Consider the following 19,042-nt stretch of genomic DNA (forward strand, 5'->3'; position numbering starts at 1 on the left):
AACTGTAATAAACAAGAATAGATTTTTTGCAATTCGTCAGAAATGCTAAAAAACAGAGTTGCTTTTTACAGTGTTTATGTATACGAAAATACATATTAAAGAGAAACAATAAAAATCCAATTTGAATTGATAACAATACAATTTTCGTAACCGAAAACGAAATGAAAACCGTTGCGGAAATATATAATATGAAAATAATTTTTAGACTGTATAACTAAAAACGCAACATTAGTAATCGAATAACTTTTTGTGTGTTTTCGGTTATTCATTTTAAAGTAATTTACTACTAGACTGACATAATCAAGAAACAAATTTCGAGAAAACGACATGTTTCATGAACTTTTTGTAATATAACATTTAAACAAATTATCAAATAAAATAAAATAAATAAATAAGATAATATATGTTAACATATGTTTAAACTAAGTTTTTCATATATATTATATATATATATATATATATATTATATATATATATATATATATATAATATATATATATATAATATATATATATATATATATATATTAATATATATATATTATATATATATATATATATATATATATATATATATATATATTATATATATTATATATATAATATATAAAAAAATGGAAATATTAAATTCGAAGTTTATCGATAACAGCAGACTCTATTTATATATAAATATAATATGAAATAGTTTAAAATGACCTTTATTTTGTAATACAGTTTAAAAAACAGGAATTTTGTGTTATGTAAGTCTTGTAATAAATCTTAGAAAATTTATAGAAACCTTCAATATACACCAAACTTTTCAGTAAAATTTTGTTATTAACGTCAACGGTTTTTAAGTATAACAGTTAAACTCTTTATTAATACAACTCTGTTTCGAACACAAATGAGACAACTATATTACAAAAGCATACAGAAAAAAAAGTTGAAAGAATAATGCACGATTACCAACCTTTACGCAGCCATATTGCTTTTTTAGAAGTCTAAATCCATTGTCGTTTCGTATTTTCACACATTCAATTTTGAAGAAAATATATATTTAAAAGCATTTAAGTATTAAAAAAAAATACTGTCACAGAAAAACCAAAAAATATCCCAACTACTCTATAGCAAAAATAAAACAATCATTGAATAATCAGTTACAAAATTTAACTACAAATAAATCATTTCTCTTTGTGCATCAGAGTGAGTGTGGCCTTTAATATAATTTGATAAAGTAATTTGTGTGTAAAATAGATATTTAAAGTTCTCTAGAAATATAACATAATTTCAAGTAAGTGTTGAAAATATTTTGGTGCTATTGCAAAAATTTGTGAAATTGTGAAAGAAAATAAAATTTATGTTACACATGAATTAAAAATTTCGTTGTCATATTAATGATTTACGCCTTCCATTTTATATTTAATCATTTTTGACAAATGGCTGTGGCTGGCTTAAGTGTTTTTATTTCATTTTTTCATTCCTCTTTCACATTATTTTCTTTGCGTTTGTGTGGTTATTGTATGAAGTGAAGAAGAAAATAAATGCATTCCTTTGAAATCGTATTAAAATCAAAACAAAGAGAAAAAAAAATAATGATAATTTTTAGAGAAAATGGAATAGACAGATGTTGAAAAAAGAGAGCAAATAGAATGCATTGCTTTGTTGTAAATAGACCTACCGATTTTTTTGTTCTTGTAAATTCATGGATTATGCCTCTGTTCCTTATTTCGGCAAAAGAAAAAAAAAAAAACAAAATGAAACCCCATAATGTGCATCCCTATATCTAGAACAATGATATGGTGGTTAAAATGTATAGAAACTTAAACACCTGTCCTCTTAGAATTTGGGCATTAGTTTTTATGTATAATCATTTCTAGTAGTTTTAGAAAGTAAAATTGAATTTATTAACTCAATACAGTTCTTCTTATTTAGACTTAAACAACCAATAACACTAACATGGCTTGTGCAACTTTAAAACGCACTCTGGATTGGGAAGCTTTAAATCAACGTCCCACCAAACGTCGACGTTGTAATCCTTTTGGACAAGCGGGCGCTAATGGCTCACCATCACGTTCAGCTGGTCATGATGGCGTTTTACCTGGTTCATCGAATCCTCAATCACCCTCAACACGTTTCGCTCGCGAACCTCAACCCAGTCCGTTTGCTGAGGCCAATAATCTAACGAAAATGTCGCCGGACAAGATGTCACAGAACATACGCGAGGAAATCAAAAGATTGCACAGACGCAAACAGTTGCCTTTCACATCGGCCGCCATTGAACGTATGCAAGATTCCGAATCCAGTGGTTCAGAAATGGGACCAGATAGTCCCAGACGCCCAGACAGCCCACCAAGTATGGTCCGTCATCCAGAAAAGGCATTATTTACTTTTAAACAGGTGAGTTTTTTCTTTGTTTTATTAGTGCTTTCCCAATGATATCTATTTATTTATTTAAATTTTTCAGGTGCAATTAATATGTGAACGTATGCTTAAAGAACGTGAAGACGAATTGCGCGAAAAATACGATGCTGTACTGACCACAAAACTTGCTGAACAATATGATGCTTTTGTTAAATTTACTTATGATCAGATTCAAAGACGCTATGAAGCTGCTCCCAGCTGTAAGTTATACATATTAAATTTATTATATAGAACAAAATTCCCAGGTATTTCCCGAGTATTTTCTTTATAAAGCAATTAAGATTAGTTCAAGGAAACTTTCAAAATTTGGATGTCAGGGTATTAAAATTGGTTGCATATGCCAACAAATAAAAAAAAACAACCGAGAAACAAAATATCTCGAAGAAAAATTTAAACTAACAGAGAATTTTTAGAGGACACAACAAATTGTATAAACATTATCACGTCTCAAAAAAGACAAAAACGGGTTTTCGGTTATCTTAATGTCGTAGAGAAATTATGAGATTCGTATTCAGCACAGCTCAATCCCTATAGTTATTTGGTCTCTGATTTAAAAATTTTTGGCCTGTGGGTTGCCAATTGATTTGCAAAATTTTTCTAAACTAATTATTGTAATTAAGTTTCTTTCATTTGAAACGAATGTCAATGAGACTGTTTCATCAAGAAAATCAATTTATTTAGCTTTTATCAAAATAAAATTACTTCAAAAATATTATTAACAAAAATTCTTCTTAATAATATTTCCCTTTTTCTTAATTTTTACTTTCAGATCTATCGTAATTCGGACCTCAGGCATACAATAAGTTCGTAGACGCTAAGGATTTTTTTAATTTTCCAGTCTTCACTTTATCGCCCATTTTTTAATTAAATTAAATCTACGTTCATTTGTCATGCTGTTTATAAATTGTTTTTTATATAATTTATCAATTATATTGAAATATTTTGGCAACAGAGTTTTTCGCAGCAAAAAGATGTTCCACACAACATTTTGCAAAAAAAAAAAAAAAACAACAACAACAATAATTAAATACACAATTTAAATTATTTTTTTGTAAACAATTAAAAAATGACACCTCATTATACCTGCAGGTAAATCGTAAAAAAACATATTTGCATACCAATAATTATTTTTTAATAAATATATTAAAATAAATAAAAAAACAACAAAACATACTATACTGCTACAATTTGAATGATTTATTAAAAAATATAAAGAAATTTAATAAAAAAAATTACAAAAATTATATATGAAACTACAAAAACTAATAATTTATATATAAAATAAAAATAGTGTATAATTTTAGTAATTAATTAAAAGAAAACTACAACAACAACTATATAATAAATATGTGGATAAAGATAAAAAAGCATACTATTTATATATACACATACATATAAACAAAAAAACATACAAAAAATAACAGTAATTCTAAAATATATTGACAAATACAACAAACAAACAAAACAAAAAAACCAACCACATGAAGTGCTGCTCTACTGTTAAAATTTGAAATGTAATTCATTAAAAAAACAACAACAGAAAAAAATCTCAAAATTCAAAATTTCATATTTTGACAGTAGTACTCTTATTCTCAATTTATATACAAAGCAAAAAATAATAAATAAATAATACAACAAACATACATAAATAAACCTCAAGCCTCCACACAAAGTGAAATAATTCAATTGAAATTAATATAAATAAAAAATAAAACAAACCTAGTTTTATAGTTTAACTTATAAATAAAATAAAAAGCAAAAAAAAAGAAATGAAATATTGATAAATTCTTACATAAGAAATGAATTAAACAAATTAAAATTGATTTATTCTTTTTTCTTCAACTTAATTTTAGTTAATATATATTTTTTTAATTACAAACATAAAAATGTTATTAAAATTAGTTTCATAGCTGTTTTTTTAGCAAGAAAACTATATAAATTTTAAGTAGTTTCAAAATTATATTTTTTTCAGTTTTCTATCTTAAAACACAGAAAACATTATTATTTTATTATAAAAAAATAAACATTTATTTTTTTCTACTTTATAATACTTTATGATTAGAGAAATGCCATTTTTATAACTAAATAAATAAAAATAAAAAATAATGAACATTTGAAATAAAAAAAAAAACATAATTAGAAGAGGACATTTTTAAAAGTTTTTATTTTTCATATGTTTTTTTTTATAGACTTTAATTTTATTAAGATTTTTTTCAATTTAGAAACACCACAGCTGGCATCATAACAAGTTTAATGTTCTGTCCATCGTGGCTTTCAAAGGACGCTAAGTTTTCAGACAAAAGATAAATTTATACGAAAATACAATCAAATTTTTATTTTTCTAATTTTAAATGTAAACATTTTTAATATTTTTATAAAAAATCATTTGAACCTTAAAAATTTCGAGAATCAAACTTTGGTTTTGATTTTTTTAACTTAAAAATAATCTCTCTTTCCCTCTCTTTCGCACAAAACGATTTCAATGATTATTTAGCAGTATTTTATATACATACCCCTTCTCACCAAACAATTTCAAAATCAAATAAAAGCTGATTTTAGACTTCTTCAAATCACACAATCGTAAAGCATTGAAATAAAATGGATTTGATTCTTCTTACGATTCCGTTTTTGTTGAAAACTGAATGCAAAAACATAATCGAAAAGCAGAATAGAGTTGAATGAAATTAAGGTTTCTAAAACCGAAACCGAAACGTTTTTCTAATCACGCACAATTGCAGAAATTGTTTCAAATTATTATATATTTGTTCAAGTTTTATTTAAATCGGCTTAAAATTAAATAAAATTTTACTGCAGTTTTATGAAAATTTTGAATTTTGTAAAATAAAAAATATAAAACAATATTGTTTATTTAGTTAACATTTAATAAAAAATTATATATTTTTCTATAATTTGTACATATGTACATACATTACAATAATGCCACTATTTAAATAAAATAATATTTGTTTACGAAATACTGGGTATTTTCAGAATTTTTACATAAATAACCAAGTGAGGAAAATGTAAACAGCTGATTGAGAACTCCACCTTATGTGAATTCGCCTTGAACACCACCTTATGTGAATATGGCTTCAATTTAATTTTTTAAAATGTTTTATTGTCCGTTATCAACTTAATCGAATTTTGGCCGCCACTTAATATTATTTCATTATAATATTTAAGACGCCGTCAGATATTTTCGTTTAGTTGCGTAGTTATAACAGATCGTAATTTAGATCATCTTCGCCGTCGGCATTAAGCTCTATGGCCACACGTCAAAATTTTGATCAAAACATGTTTGTGTTAATAATACCTGTTTCACAGTGGGAAACTTTTGATTTTGTGTGTGAGAGAAAGAGGTGGTTGATATTTTTTTCTCTTTCTCTCACACACAAAAATCAAAAGTTTCCCAAAAAAAGTTTTCTAGTGAAGTGTGAACCAGGTCTAATTTACATCAAAAATCATTGAAGCTGAATTTTAACGTACAAGGCTAATTTAATATGAAAAAATTGTTTAAATGCTATGTAGTTAGCATTTTTATCTGCTTTTGACTTACGGATTGATAAACATTAGTTCTAATTTTTTCTGTTCAGATTATATTTTCAGAATATGTCTAACAACTTTTGTTTTAAAACGTTATCAGAAAAGATATTTCTAGCAATATTCATTTCTCGTTCATTTGTTTTTAGAAACAATTTTCTGAAGACCCTATATACAGGATTTAAATCTCCATTCTACTTACCAGATCTGCAGAATTGTTCTCCAATATCGATTTAAAATTCGAAAAATATTGGATTGTTCCTTTATCCCTTAACTAACATATATCAGACGTTACCTTCTACAAAAGAAATATTTTAAATTTTAAAACTTATTTTACCTACATACTGCCACAAAGACCCAATTTTAAATATAACAGTTTTAAAAATCCCGTTTTTTTGTATATTTTCTTCCAAAATCACCCAAATTCTAATTTCTTTTAAACATTGGAAACTTAGCCGGCTTACAATCACTTTTAAGCCGCCGCCAAAATGTTAAGTGTCAACGACACTGACGTATTTAATGTTTGTCGTCGCAGGTCTCTGTGAAGAAGTGGCTAAAAAGGCAATACGAAGAAAATTTCTGTGCAATTATTTAAACATAATTTTTATAAAAATACATTGTGTTGCAATTAGCAAATCTTGTCTAAAGTTTTGAAAATCCAATACACTGCCTTTGGAAAATTCAATATCGAACGGAATAAGCAAATTATTTATATTTTTCCTTTTTAAGCAGCAGAAGCTATTATATCGAAAGCAATCAATTTAGTGATACGGCGACGTCGACGTCAACGCAGTAAAAAATAAAAATCTAAAAATATTTCTTTTTTTCCTAAACGAAAAAAAGTATATTCTGCAAAAAGTAAAAAAGAAAAAACTGTATTTTTTGCATACGCTTCTATACAAATAGAAATAAAAGAAAAATATTTAATTGAAAGAAGTAAAGAAAGAAAAAAATAGCCATGGTCTTGAAAGTGTACATTAGTGGCATGTCTGGCAATAAGGAGGTAAGTGTAATACCATAAATTCTTAACTAAATAAATGATGATATTATGATGTGGGCGGGGCACAACAAATATCCAGCCTGTTTAAAACAATGGGATGTATGACGGATTTTTTTATTTATATGCTAATTGAAATGAGCTGCTTTTATTGTTTTTTGTGCTCGTAATTATGTCTATTTGGGAGCCAGCAGCAAACAACAAGGGTTTGTTAAACATTTTAAACGAAATTTATACATAAAGAGTATGTACATATGTATGTATGTTTGTAGATGAGTAGCATATATGTACTCAAATATATTATGTTTTTTCTACATCATGTACATATTAATATCTCATCGGTCTTTATTACCCTATATTACTTTAGTATGAAAGGTATTATTCGTTTGTTCTAAGAATTGCAACATGCAATTTCAAAAAAGCCATAGGATTAGAATCATTTCCAGAATATAGTAATAGACTGAACCTATGTCCCTGTAGCAATGTGATCAAAATCACATACTAATACTAATTTTTAATTACAAAAAAAGTATTTTCTGTGAATCGGTCTCGATATGTAAATAGTTTTCATATAATTCAATTTTAGAAAAAACTAACTCCCTCATGGGTCTCATTTGATATCAGTGTAGGGCTTTTATATAATCGGACATTTCCAGCGTAATTTCTTAATTGTTTGTTTTTTTTTTTACGGGGGAGCATGAGAACAAAAATTTATAAATGAGTCTTTTTTTGTTGTTTATTAAACATACATACACTCAACAGCATACACAAATAGTCATCATAAAATTGTTGTTATTTTCTTGGCCGTTTATTTGGTATGGAGATTTCTATTAAAATTATTTACTTCCTATAATTGTCAACCATCAAGTGTCATCATTAAACTGAAATAATTAAACATTTCAAGTTTGTTTGTTTGTTTGTTTTATTGTAATTACCGAAGGCGTTTAATAACTAGAACAACAAATCAATCCAAACAAAATTTTATTTTGTAGCACAAAAGTTTGCTTTTCTAAGAAAATCTATTTTATTTGAAAGTTTCGAGACTCTTCTTTTGACTTAAAAGAAGAACCATGTTAAAGAAAAAGAACTGGTTTATTGTAATGTCTTATTTTTTTATTTATTTCCAATCACACATACATATTTCTGGCTTTTATTGTACACAAAAATATCCAAAACAAAGAATAGAAGAAAAAGTCTTTTATTTATTTACAGTTTGTCCCAGAAGTCGAAATAGTAGAACAATTTTTGCATAGAAAATTAGCGTTTATAATTAATAGTTAGAATTAGCATTTTAAGTTTTTTTGTTTTTTATTTTATATATAGAATCAATTGTTATTTGATCTTATTTCAAATTGTAGCTAATGGTAGTAGGTAATACACAAACATTTTGACTTAAATTTTCTTTTAAAATAGCCCAAATTCGGGGGTTGCTGTTGTGTTAGGTCAAAAGAAGAATATTCGCCAATTTACATGGACAATTTGACGGACGAAGTTACATAGCTGAATCGACACAGAAAGTTATTCTGAGCATAGTATATACTATTAATTGACCACTAATGTATATTCAAATAAAGTTTACATAGCTTTTAAATCTATTGCTCATTCAAATACTGTATTATTAAAAACATCAATAATTGTTATTATCTCAATTCTAGTTTCTAGGAATGAATCACTCAAAAGGTGTTGTCTTTGTACAAAACAAAATAGGTGTTTAAACAAAACTACAATCATTACTTGAGAGAAAATGTTTTTTTTAAGAAAATACAAAACATTGTTTGTTTTTCCAATTTGATGAAATTCAATGTTGAGATAGGAGTTTTAAATAAAAATATTCCTAACATATGGAATTTTGGTTATTATTCGCTATTACGTGATTAAAAACTTCCTTTCCACAATAAGCACCTACGATATGTTCATATACCTACATTCATACATATATTGCATGTAATATACATTTTAACTTATACATATGACTACCTTTCGTGAGTTTCTTTTTTTTTTGTCATTTGTATTATCTTTTCATTGAACACTTTTGTTGATTGCTTTTGTTGTTCTTTGTTGTTTGTTTCATGGGTGATATCATCAACACTGTTGGTGTTTCTGCGACGATAAAACTTTACCGATAAATAACAATTCTAAATTCGGCTAGACGAAACTTAAATACCCTTCCCCATAGTGAATTTAAACAACTTTTTTAATTAATAAAATTATAAACATTTGTAATAATTAAAACTTTTTTAATTATTTTCTTATATATAATTTTTTTTCTTAACTTATACTTTTTAAAATTTAATAATCTTTTTTTTTCGAAATTAAAAAAAAAAAGTTTATACCCTACACCACTTTACTTCAATGAAATTTGGCATATGATCTTTTATTGTCATAGGGACGAAGCCCTTTGAAAATGGTTAAGATCGGTCCATTATTTCACCTAGCCCCAATTCAAATGAACCCCCGAATAGGGCTTGTAAACCTCGCAATCAAACTACAGGTTGCGATTTTGGATAATTAAATGAAATTTACCACATGATATTTTATGGTACCGTAAATGAAGCCTATTGAAAATAGTTAACATCGGTCCATTATTTCACCTAGCCCCCATACAACTGAACCCACCGAATAGGGCTTTTGTGTTCATAGTTATGTTTAACCTTTCAAAATTTAATTTAAATGTCCACAAGTATATCTGAGGCAAGGTACATTTCAAGTTGAATTGTAACAGTTGTAAAAGAATGATTTTATATAACTATAACTTCTTACTTGTTTAAATTTTAAGTTTTTTTTTTTAACTTTTACAAAAACAAATATAAATATGTATTTATACTGTTTAAATAAAAATCTGAAAAGTTTGTCTTAAATTAATAGCCACATTAAATTGATTTCGTTAACATTTTTAAATACAAAGGATAAACAAATTAGTTTTTAATTTTAAAAGTATTTTCCAACTTAATATATTCAAGAACATTTTAATTTTTTTGTTAATTTATTATAATTATTATGTTTTAGGTCAAAAAACGCCAACAACGTGTCCTTATGATTTTGGATAGTAAAAATATTAGTTACGAGGTTATTGACATAACAGAACCTGGTCGTGAAAGTGATAAGGAATTTATGCAGAATAAATCCACCAGCAATGGAGCAACAGTAAGTGATCCCGAGCCAAGACATGCCTTACCACCACAAATTTTCAACGAAGAAGAATACTGTGGAGACTATGATGCCTTTGATTTAGCCAATGAAATTGATACATTGGAACAATTCCTTAAAGTGGCTCCACCCGTTGATAACACAGCCGAAGAAGTGGCGAGTGCGCAACAAGAAAACGGTGAGGCCAAGCCTGCCAATGGTGAGGAAGGCGGTGAAAATAAGGAGAATGAAGGCGAGCAATCGTCCGAAGATAAGGCTGCTAAAGATGGTGAAGAAAATGCAGAGGTTTGAAATGATTTACTTCTTTTTTGAGATGTTAACAAAGCAAAAAGAATTTGATATTTTTTTTGGTTAAACAATTGCAAAGCAAAGAATTAAAAAAACAAAAAAACTATGTAAAAAAATTTTAAACACTATTAACCGGAAGTGCTTAAATTGCTTCCAGCAAACACTCAATCACTATTACACTAAATCAAACATTTCCACTGACACTTTTTGTCTCTCTTATACTTTTTGTTTATTTTTATTTATTTTTTTTTTTTTGCTAAAATTGTTTCCTTTAGTGATTATTATTTATTTTTATTATTTAATAACTTAGTTTGCCCTATTTTCATTCCACTTGACTTAAATTTTTATTTATTATTTTATTTTTACTTTTTTTTTTAATTAAATACACTTAATTTTTGCTAACACCAACAACAACATTAAAACAACAATGCTAAACGTATTAAAAACACTATACAACATACAACAATAACAATAATAATAATGATACATAAATAACTATGTAATATTTATTTAGACATCGTAAACGCTGCGATTTTATAGAATGATAAAATGATCAACAATTAATAAAACAAATTTGTATTTTGAAAAATTAACACATACACATATTACTTATTTTTATTGTTATTATTAAGCGCATTAAGCATTTTGCATTTAGTTTAAAAAATAATTAAACAAATTATTAAGCTTTCAATATTTGTAAATAACCCAAATCAAACAAAACGAACCCAACCAACAGGACTGACAAAAATAGTTTGTAACCATAAGCGTAAGGCTGCGAAAAATCTTTGAATTTTGTTTTAATAGTCTTAAGGATTTTTCAATTACAAAAGTTTTTGTGTACAGTATGGAACGTTAAGACATTAAAACTTAGTGAAAATCCTGCAAGAAGACAACTTGTATATGCACGCGCTTTCTGTGTAATTGGAAGTAATGAGTACAAGGTCAATCAAACAGATCATCATCAGTCAACATCCAGAACAAAGCTGAATGTTAAAACAGTGTAACACAAACAAGTGTGTAAATGAGTTTTACATTAATTTTGCAACTATAGGTACTGACTACTGGCATTGTATCTACAAATGAATATGTATCTATCTGCTCTCTTTCTCTATTTCACTATCTGCTTGCTTCTTAAATGCATCTGCAATAACTTCAAACTACTAAACAGCTCGCCAAGCGCCCAACATTACGCAAAGCTGCTGGTCAAGTCGTCTTAATAATGAAAGTTTCCATAAAATTTTTAAAGAATGCCGAAAAAACTAAAGATTCTGAGGAGGATGCTGACGCTGCCAAGGATAATGAAAAATCCGATGAAAAAAATAATGATGAAGAGGGTAAAACTGAAACTGAAGAAGGTGACAAAGAAAAAGAAAATAAAGGTAAAGATTAGACTTGGTTCACACTGGGAAACTTTTGTAAAGAAACTTTTGATTTTGTGTGTGAGAGAAAAAAGAAATCAAAAGTTTCTCTACAAAAGTTTCCCAGTGTGAACCAGGTCTAAAATGTACATATTCGATTCGATAAGGAGAATAATTAAAAAATTTGTGTTTATTTAAAACGAAAAGAAGAAGGAGATGTTGAAGGTGATGATAAGAAAACAGATGAAGAAACGGACGAAAAAGAAAATGATGGAAAGGAGGTGGGTGGTTGCTAAAGATTTATTTTATGCATGAAATTTTGTATTACAATTTGTGCATGTCCTGTCGTTAATAAGTCTATTTAAGTATTGCCTTGAAATTAGGCGTTGTTTTATTTCTTTTCCATGTCCTTTAAGTACTTTCAGGTGAAACTTTTACTTAAGATTTCTTTTTATATGTTTTACATAATTTCAAAATAACATAACCCAATTCTTTGTGTTATTTTGCTAAATAAACTGCTTTAGATTAGTATTCGATAGAATTTCGAATTTACTGTTAATATTTGTTTTAAAAAAAGAAGTTTTTTTTAAGAACGCATGTTGTTAAAGTTCAGGAATGTTAATTGTTTGGCCAGATTTACTCAATCATTACCTTGTCTTATTTAATTTACAACTGCAGCACTTTAAGTTGATTTAGAGAAAATATGTTATCCTAGGAAAATGTTTAGAATTTCTTTTCAAATAACTAGTTCTAAAAATAAAGCATTCAAAACCATTTCAAATTCTTGAACTGCAAACTTGAAACTATTAATGTTGGCCATACTTGAGCTTTTTATTATGATTATATAACTCTTCTAAAGAATCACTTTTGAATCACAAGAAAATGTCATTCCTTGTTAGTTTGAAGCATAAAAATTATCTATATTTCAACTTAAAACGCTGTAGTATTTACATCATACTAAAAAAATATGTACAAAATTCATATTCACCTTCACGAACAGAAAACCGACGATAATGAGAAGGAAGAAGGCGATACTAATAACGAAACTAAAGACGATGAATCCAATGATAAGGATGATAAAACAGAAGAAGGCGAAGGAAAAGAGCCTACGAAAGAGGATCAAGAGGAAAAAGTTGATGCCGAGGAACTTAAGAATGATAAAACCGAAGCTAAGGATGAAGTCGAGGTGAAAGAAGAAGAAAAAAATGAAAAGGATGAGGAAAATGTTAATGCCGAGGAATCTAATGAGAAGGAAGAAGGCGATACTACTAACGAAAGTAAAGAGGATAAGGATGGCAACACTAAAGAAGGCGAAGAAAAAGAGCCTAAGGAAGAGGATCAAGAGGAAAAAGATGATGTCGAGGAACCTAAGAACGATAAAACCGAAGCTAAGGATGAAGTCGAGGTGAAAGAAGAAGAAAAAAATGAAAAGGAAGATGAGGAAACTTCCAAAGATGAAGCTGAAGATGTAAAAAATAAAAAGGAAGACGAAAAGGACAATGAAGATGGTGAAAAAGAAAAAGAAGAAAACGATAATAATGAGGCTAATAAGGAAGAAGATGAGACCGAAAATAAAGAGAAGGAAGCAGAATCTGTTGATGTCGCCGAAACGGAAAATAAAGAAGAAAATCATGATGAAGCAGAAACGGAAAAGGAAGAAAAGAAAGCTAATAATGAAGATGATCAAAATGAAAAACCCAAAGAAAGTAATAATGTAATTGAAGAATCCAAAGAAGGAAACAAAACAGAACAAACGAACGAAAACGAGGAAACCAAAACTGCTGATAATACAGCTGAAGAAGAAAAACTTTCTGAAGATGCTAAAAACGAAAACGATAATAAAGAAAAAGAATTTGAAATCGAAAAGAATTCAACGGAAAAAACAATTTCGAGTGAAACTAAAACTGAAAGTTCCGTTGAAGAAGAGGAGAAAGAAGAATAAGTATAATTTAAAAAAAATCTAATAACGACTGATGACTGATTATAAGAACAAACACCCCTCTCTTTTCTATACATACGTATTCATAAAAACAAAATGTTTTAAACAACACACACTTATTCTCACAAACTACACATATCATTTAAAAAAAAAGAACACTCAATATGGATTCAAATGCACTTTTTATGCTCTTACACGTAGAATAACTTGTAGAGAGTTTTAAATAATAATTCTTCCCCTCCAACTTCTACTCATAGTCCTTGTAAATAAATTTTATTAAATAAAAGGTTTAAAGTTAAGGGTTTTAAATAAAAAATGGTTTTACTGAACAATCAAAGGAAAACGATTTTGAAATGTTTTGCATCGTGTTATTGGGTTTAAAAAGTTCTAACCTTTTTAGTAAAATAATGAATTATTTAGCATTTAATGTGTTATATTTAAACAAAAATCATTTTAGTACAAAAAATGCGTATTGTTTTTTTAATTTTGGATTATAAATCAATTTTAATCTTACTTTTAAATGATACAAAAAAAAAAACGTTTTTTATTTTATTTTTATTCAAAAAATATTTATAATAGAACTCTTTCACCCAATAGAAAAGTAAAACACGAATGAATCGCTTTCCTTGTGTATGGTTGACTTTAATTTAAATTTTATTTGTTTTCCTTCTCTCTAATAATCTCATTTAGATAAATCTGCAACAACGACAACCAACATTGGCTACAAATAAACAAAATGAATCAAAACATATTGTGGACCAATTCATCGAAGGTGAACAGCAGGCAGCTGGGAATTAATTGCTTAGATGATGCGCACAACACGTTTAATCAGCTTTTAATTAAAATACATTATTATTTACATTTTTTTCATTTTTTATTAATAATAAAATGATTTCTTTATTACAAAACTAGTAAAAATGCTTAATTGATTTTAACTATAACTCAACATATAAACCTTTTCATATTTTGTTTGTTTTATCATTTGCAGAAGATGTTCTTTTGTTTATAAATCAAAATTCATCCTACAAAATATAGTTATGTTAAATAAAAAGAAAAACAATAAAAATGTTTACAATGTGTACAAAACAAAAAAAGAAGTGATGGAATTAAAAGAGTTTCTACAAAACTCTTAACATACATTGGTATATAAATATGATTTTATGAAGATTTTGTTTTCGTTTTTTTTCTCTTCTTCTATAAAAAATTTAGTAGTATGTAATAGTTGTTGCAGGAGGGAAAATTTTGATGTGGAGGAAGGATGGTGGTGGAGGTGGTCTTTTGTATTTGTCATATAAAAATTTATTCGGAATCTTCTTCATCGGAAGTGTCAGTCGTATAATCGCTTAGATTTTCAGGTTGATCATTGTTTTCATGTTCAGATTCGCTCAAATCCCATTGGGGATGGTCTGTAGGTGGCGCTGGCGCTTTCTTAACATCCAGTTTAAGCTCTTGTTGTTGGTCCATACCAAGATATGAATCTGAAAAAGTAAAAAAATAGGTTAAAATGAACTCAAGTAATATTTTGCACACTACTACACACTAACCTGAACGCAGGCATACGGTGAATGTGTATAGTCCTGGCCAGCGTGGTGCTGTAAACTTCAATTGAATTTCTTCTTTTTCTACCAAATTTGTGACATGATACGGTGCTGTCAATAGTGTACGTGACTTACGATCACAGATATATGTCCACCAATATTCTTGCTTCTCTTCGGGGAAGTAGGGACAATGTACAGTGTGGGAAATACGAGATTTGCCTTCAAGTTTTTCGCGTTTGTTAAGCTTTGCCTGCAGTCTCTCCCATTCTTCATCGTCGTCGTCATCTAACGAGGAATTATTTTTATTTTGCTTTTCATTATCTTCATCACTGCCCGAAACGGAATCCTTAACATCATCTACATCGCTGCCTTCAACATCTGAATCAGCATCAGATTCATGTTTAGCCTGCTCTTGACTCTCAGCAACACTAGCAACGCTAGCCTTGGGTGGTTGGGGTTTTTTCTTTTGATTTGCAGCAGGTTTCTTTCCACCTTTACCACCCTTACCTTTGCGTGGTTTAGCCCATGCAGATGATTTCTTAACGGGTGCAGGGTTTGCAGTTGTAGCCTCTTCTTCGTCACCGCCGGCTCCATTGCCTTGCTCTTCATCATCCCTAGATAAAAAAACAGAAAATCAGCTTGTCTAACCTAACTGTAACTCTCTTTAGTACTTACTTGATACCTTGCTTTTGCGGTACCTTGGAATCGCCAAATAAAGTTTTCATATCTTTGCGCACCAAAGTGACAGTTACCGTAACTATAGCTCCAGCTGTAACCACATTTGTGTTTTCATCATCAATGACCTCACAGCGTATTGAAAAATCAATTAAAGGCATTTTGCCCAATACCTTCATAACATTTTCATATTCCTGATCCGATAGGGTCTTTAAAAGTTGACGGCTTTCTTCCGGAGCCAATTGAGCAAATTGTTGTAGATTTTTAATGTGTCTTTTCTTGTTCATAAAGTATAAGTGATCTTCGGTTACGTGTGGCAATTGTAGAAGAGGTGATTTGAATTCCCACAAGGCTTGGATGATCATTGGGGACATTTTCATACAATTTTCAATGGTTTCGATGCTGGGTAAACGTGGTACACGTCTTGCGTACGCTAACATAACCAACTGATGGACACACGACACCATTTCTTGTACCAAATATGGACACTTTTTAACGATAAATTGGCGATCTTTCTCCAATGTTTCAGCATTCAAGGGCATGCGCGATAAATGGGCATGAAGAATGGCGCGAGCTTTGATGGAATACATGCGACATAAGGGGTGTTCCTTACATTTCTCATTTAAATTTGGCAATTGTCGTATTAGCTGCAAATAAAAATGTCCGGTTTAATTCTGAAACCTAGAAGCAAAGTATAAATAAAGAAAATAATTCAAAACTTACCGCTGGCACTTCTTCGTTATCAGATTGACGCTCAACAACCTGAGAATTATGACGTTTATCGAATTCTAAACTTGCAGCCAATACCATTAATGCACGTTTCAACAACATGTGTGGTGTCTTGTGTATGAAATAAAAATACATTTGTGTTGTATCCAAAAGAACTTTATCACCCGAGTAACGAATAGAACGATACCACCACATTCCTACCACCGAGGGTAGGGCCACCATAAAAATGAGACCATAAAGGCCCAACACCCAAACAGAGTTTTCCTTTTCAACAATCCAAGAGGGCAATGCAATTCCAAAAGACATGGCCCCGGGACCATCGGGATTGCCATATTTCTCATAGTTCTCTTTGGCCACGTCATCGGTTAATGCTTGATAAGCCTTAGAAAGTTTCATGAATTCTTTTTCATCACCAGTCTCTTTGTCAGGATGGTAAATAAGTGAAAGTTTACGGTATTGCTTTTTAATTTCTCCCATCGATGCGGTTGGTTCAACACCTAAAATTTCAAATGGATCAAAGCTGGCCATTTCATAGTCGAATTGTGAGACACGATAAGCCAAGAATATCAATAGAGCCCAGCCTAAGACTAGACCCATTTGTATGCTAACATTTTTCACTGCGCGATATGGTTCTGCTGTAGCTAAAATAGCCTTTTTCTTGATGCAATCTGGACACTGACATTCTTCATTTGCTTTCTCTGGATCTGAAAAAGAATCGGGTTTTTTTCTTATTGTGTATAATAAAAAATGGTTATTTTATCATTACTTTTTAGTAAACATTTGTGTAAATAATGTTAAATATTAAAGACAATGAAGACAACGTGGAAGTGCTGTTAATTGATTGATTTGTCTTGTTGTTAAAAAAAAACAATAATTTATTTTATGTATTATCAATACTGAGGACTTCATATACATACATAGATATAATTAATTTTATATAATTTCTCGAACATATAAAAATTATTTATTAAATTGAATCTACGGGTTTTGACGGATTTCGCTAAATAGACTCGCAGATGGTGAATATTGGATCCATTATTCTACGCATTACTATCATCAGCACAAAACTTTCCTTATAAAAGTTTTCTATAATATAAAGGTGATTATATTATAATTATTAGTTAACGCCTGAGAATCTTATAATCTACATTAAAACCGAATAAAGACCAAATATTATTATAGCTATGAGTTGTAAATACTTCCACAAAAAGAGAAATGGACTGAGTCAGGTGGAAAATTCAAAGTTCTCAACCCAACAACAATAGCTTTATGATCGTTTTTATTTTCAAAGAAAAAATAGCTAGTCAATCATTCGGTCAATTAGATTCTCACAAACACACTTGAACTCAATGTGCGCTGGTTTACTTAATGTTTGGCTCTTTCTCTCTCTCTCTATCTTTCTGACTAAACGGCCACTTTCACCAATCATCAGTAATTTTACATTACGAAAATTATTTGTCGGCAACATTAACTGAATAAGTAATTGGAACGTAAAAAACTGTTTCTTAAGCGATCATTTTAATATGACAACTAAAACTTATTTTCTTATTTGATTATAAACAGTGTAATAATGTCATGTTTTCCACTGTAAAAGAAAAATATATATTTTTTGCGGTTTTCGCAAAGCACACACAAACACTTTTCAAATGTATACATTTTACACATGCATACACACACAAACATACAGATCTGCGGACGACGATGGACTCACCTTCTTTCTTTTTGCGGGGCCAGTAGTATATTGTTGTGGGAATTAGTACCAGTGCCAAAAAGGATAATAGGAAATAATAAAACGTTCCACCACTTTCATCATATTGAAATTTTTGACCCGCCATGATAGTTTATTTAAGGTCCGCTGCTTCTGTTCTAGGTGTTGTTCAAATTGTTAGTGTATGTATTATTATTCTACTGCTGCTGCTGCTTTCTTCTTTAGACTCTGACGATGCATTCGTTCTTTCATTCACTACTTGTTGAACACGTTGATTTAATGCTTCTTTTTAAATATTTCAAAATATCATTAAAGCTTAAATGTTTTTAACTCACTAAATTGAATGTATAAATTATTATGAGTTTATTTTACAAGTGTATAAAATAATGTTAAACACAAAATTTTCTACGCCGCGTATTGAAAAAATAAACTTTTCTTCTCCGACCAGCACGGCAATTACAATTCTCTTCGGTTTGACACGTCTCCAGCCAGAGCCCTGCGCCGACAAGTATTAATGGCGGTGCGACTGACACTAAATACGTCGGCGGCTTAAAATCGACTGTAAGCCGACAAAGTTTTTAACTACATTTAGTTTTTAAATTTTCAACGATTTTATATCAAAATTGAATCCAAGAGGTCAGAAATTGGGATTTTGAAAGCAAATATATTATTTATAACAACAAAACAGAGCAATGAACTTGACTCTTAACTTATTTATAAACTT

At 29.1% G+C, this 19,042-nt stretch overlaps 3 protein-coding genes across 6 annotated transcripts; 2 read left to right on the forward strand and 1 right to left on the reverse strand.

The window, feature by feature from the left end:
* The first annotated feature begins 951 nt into the window (after positions 1–951).
* Positions 952–3,577, forward strand: LOC111686767 (akirin). Of its 4 annotated transcripts, none has more exons than XM_046952823.1 (4): positions 952–1,269; positions 1,897–2,375; positions 2,443–2,599; positions 3,169–3,577. In XM_046952823.1, exons 2-4 carry the CDS (start codon positions 1,935–1,937, stop codon positions 3,177–3,179), a joined length of 609 nt encoding a protein of 202 aa, XP_046808779.1. In that variant the 5' UTR covers positions 952–1,269; positions 1,897–1,934; the 3' UTR covers positions 3,180–3,577. The 4 variants fall into 4 exon arrangements, with proteins under 4 accessions (XP_046808779.1, XP_023304918.1, XP_023304917.1 ...); XM_023449150.2 differs by having other exon boundaries at positions 952–1,181; XM_023449149.2 differs by having other exon boundaries at positions 953–1,269; positions 1,911–2,375.
* Positions 3,578–6,445: 2,868 nt separating this feature from the next.
* LOC111677693 (myb-like protein X) lies at positions 6,446–13,977 on the forward strand. The gene is made up of 5 exons (XM_023438861.2): positions 6,446–6,942; positions 9,943–10,368; positions 11,618–11,750; positions 11,937–12,010; positions 12,730–13,977. Exons 1-5 carry the CDS (start codon positions 6,898–6,900, stop codon positions 13,669–13,671), a joined length of 1,620 nt encoding a protein of 539 aa, XP_023294629.2. The 5' UTR covers positions 6,446–6,897; the 3' UTR covers positions 13,672–13,977.
* Positions 13,978–14,523: 546 nt separating this feature from the next.
* Positions 14,524–18,787, reverse strand: LOC111677683 (translocation protein SEC63 homolog). Its single transcript, XM_023438850.2, has 5 exons — positions 18,322–18,787; positions 16,605–17,314; positions 15,882–16,528; positions 15,213–15,820; positions 14,524–15,146 (listed from the first exon to the last, which is right to left on the reverse strand). The coding sequence occupies exons 1-5, from the start codon at positions 18,443–18,445 to the stop codon at positions 14,968–14,970; spliced, it is 2,268 nt and encodes a 755-aa protein (XP_023294618.2). The 5' UTR covers positions 18,446–18,787; the 3' UTR covers positions 14,524–14,967.
* Positions 18,788–19,042: the final 255 nt, after the last annotated feature.

Source organism: Lucilia cuprina, chromosome 5 (assembly GCF_022045245.1).
Source record: "Lucilia cuprina isolate Lc7/37 chromosome 5, ASM2204524v1, whole genome shotgun sequence".
In the NCBI taxonomy this organism is placed as follows: domain Eukaryota; kingdom Metazoa; phylum Arthropoda; class Insecta; order Diptera; family Calliphoridae; genus Lucilia; species Lucilia cuprina.